The 2,812-nt window shown below is 43.5% G+C and overlaps 1 protein-coding gene across 2 annotated transcripts in view; it reads left to right on the top strand.

Annotated features, from left to right (window-relative positions):
* Positions 1 to 2,812, top strand: part of LOC138850947 (unconventional myosin-XVIIIa-like) — a gene marked incomplete at its 5' end in the record, with an annotated part of 86,820 nt that continues 84,008 nt past the window's right edge. For both annotated transcript variants that reach the window (XM_070097443.1, XM_070097442.1), the window contains 1 exon segment: positions 1 to 129. In XM_070097443.1, the coding sequence (XP_069953544.1) occupies positions 1 to 129 (129 nt within the window).

The raw sequence follows: 2,812 nt of genomic DNA, 5'->3' as shown, positions 1-2,812 counted from the left end.
TTGTCACTACACAACCATGTGGGGGAGGACCAGCATGACTCTGCCTTACTGCACCACCACCACCAGCGGGAGCACCAGCAGGAGCCCGAACTCTCTAACACCTCCGTCAGGAAGTTCTGGCAACAACAGGTTGGAAGCTTGCACGTTTGTTGTGTCAGGTTATATCATGCTAGTTAACACACACACACACACACACACACACACACACACACACACACACACACACTCTCTCTCTCTCTCTCTCTCTCTCTCTCTCTCTCTCTCTCTCTCTCTCTCTCTCTCTCTCTCTCTCTCTCTCTCTCTCTCTCTCTATCTCTTTCTTTATCTTTCTCTATCCCTCTCTCTTTCTCTTTATCTCTTTTTTTCTCTATTCTCTCTCTTTTTCTTTATCTTTCTCTTTCTCTTTATCTTTCTCTTTCCCTCTTTCTCTCTTTATCTCCTTATCTCTGTTTCTCTATCTTTTTCTTTCTCTTTATCTCTTTCTCCTTTTTTTTACACAGGGTTTGACAAGGTTAAGGATCCCTAACTTTATTGACAAGTTATTTACAGGTTAAGGATTCCTAACTTTATTGGCAAGCTAAGAGCTGTTACCTACATCAGCTCATTTGAAAGCATTTTTATTGTTATGAGACATACAAGTAGGGAACAGGATGAAGTTGGAGCCATCTGTGGGCCAGCATTTTCATTTGATCAACTGACTTTATCTCGTTGACATCATTATGCTGTACGAATGTGTTCCATACTCGAGTCATCCTGGGTGTATATGATCTCAGATGGAGTGATGTTCTGGAGAAGGGTACAGCCAGAGTGAAGTTGCTGCTTTCTGCCCGTCTTGTGGCATAAAAGCTTGTTTCACGCTTTCCTCAAAGTGGATCCAAGTGTGGTATTTTGACAATATTGGCCTTGTACATAACAGTAAGGCCACCCACATCCCTCCTATGTTGAAGGCTCTGCTGAAATGACAGATCTATCCAGGATGGGTCCAGGCGAGAGATGAGACGTCTTGCTCTGTTCTCTACTCTGTCAAGCAGTCGCAGATGAGGGGGGGGGGCAGGCAAACCAAGAAAGTGGAGCATACTCAAGGTGTGAGCGTAGTTGCGCCTCGTACAGAATCTTGCAACCCCTACTGTCAAGCAGATGCGAGATACGGCGAAGTGCTGTAAGCTTCCTGGCTGCCTTGTTTACAAGATTCACAACATGGTTCTTCATGGTTAGTTTGGAGTCAAATTTCACCCCAAGGATATCAGCTTCTTCTCCAGGTGCCAACACCCTCCCATTCATCCTTACTACTGCACCAGCATTACCATCATGGTGCCTAGAGACGATCATCATTTGCGTTTTCTCAGGTGCAAATGTTACTTGCCATCTATTTCCCCAAGCTAATATAGCTCTCAGCTGGTGATTGATGTAGCTTAGAGCAGGTGGCATTTCTTCTCTTGGATAAGTGAATGTCAGTGTACAGTCGTCTGCATATGCATGTGATTCTGGGATGAGATGAAGAAGGTCGTTGAAGTAGACATTCCATAACAATGGACCCAGCACGCTACCTTGTGGAACACTTTCCCCAATAGGATGTCTTGCTGATTCCGTTCCATTGAGAACTACACTTAGAGATCTACCATGAAGGTAATCACTGAGGAGACAGCGTAGAGCCTGCAATTCTCTCTCTCTCTCTCTCCCCTTCTCTGCTTCAGTGAGTACGTATTCAAGGCTTTAAGGCGTTCCAAGTAATTTAAATGCTTTACTGGCTCTATGGGGGCCATAAACGATCTCTGTATTTGTTCCAGTTTTGATATTTCTCCTGCCCTGAACGGGGCCGTCAACACTGAGCAATATTTCAAATGAAGGAGCACTAGCGATTTGAAAAATGTCACCCTTGGTATTATTTCCCTTGTTTTGAAGGTTCTTATTACCCACCCTGTCATCCTCCTGGCTGTCATGACCTTTGTCTTATTATGGTCTTTGGAAGAAAGGTCAGCTGACATAATTACTCCAGTCTTTCACGTGTTCCTTTCATTCTATTTGACGATCTTCTTGAGTTTTGTATACAGTGTTCCTTTTGAGTTCGTCATTCTTTCCATACCTAAGTAACTGGAACTTATCACCATTGAACGTCATGTTGTTTTTCTCTGCCCACTGGAAAACACTGCTTATGTCTTCCTCAAATTTTTCATGTCTTCTACCGAAGTGATTTTCATGATTAATTTAGTGTCATCTGCAAATGATAAAAAACAGTGATGGGTGTTCTTATCTATGTCTGCTGTGAAGATGAGAAACAGCAGAGGTGCCAGGACAGGGCCTTGGGGCACTTAGCGTTTTACCTCGCTGATGCTGGATTTTGCTCTGTTTACTACTGCTTTTTGTGTTGTGTGTGTTAAGGACCTGAAAATTCATCTGACTACCTTCCCCGTAATGCCCATGACCCTTATTCTGTGTGCAATTACCCCATGAACACATTTGTCAAACGCCTTTGCAGAATCTGTGTAAATCACATCTGTGTTTTGGTCATCTTCCAGTGCCTCCGTAATTCTGTCATAATGGTTCAGCAGCTGTGACAGGCATGATCGTCCTGCTCTAAAACCATGCTGGTTTGGGTTATGCCGGTTGTACTGGTCCATGGAATTTGTAATCTGCCGTCTTATCACTCTTTCGAAGATTTTATATGGGAAGATAGGGCTACTGGTCTGTAATTTTTATCCAGCGGTCTACTACCTCCCTAATGCACCCTTTAAGATGTCTGGTATTTCACCTAGATCTAGGGACTTCAAAGAATACTGAGGGCTCGTGATAGTGGTACTTTGCACTTTATTTT

Source organism: Cherax quadricarinatus, chromosome 57, assembly GCF_038502225.1.
Source record: "Cherax quadricarinatus isolate ZL_2023a chromosome 57, ASM3850222v1, whole genome shotgun sequence".
Lineage (NCBI taxonomy): Eukaryota > Metazoa > Arthropoda > Malacostraca > Decapoda > Parastacidae > Cherax > Cherax quadricarinatus.
This window is presented reverse-complemented; position numbering and strand designations above follow the sequence as displayed.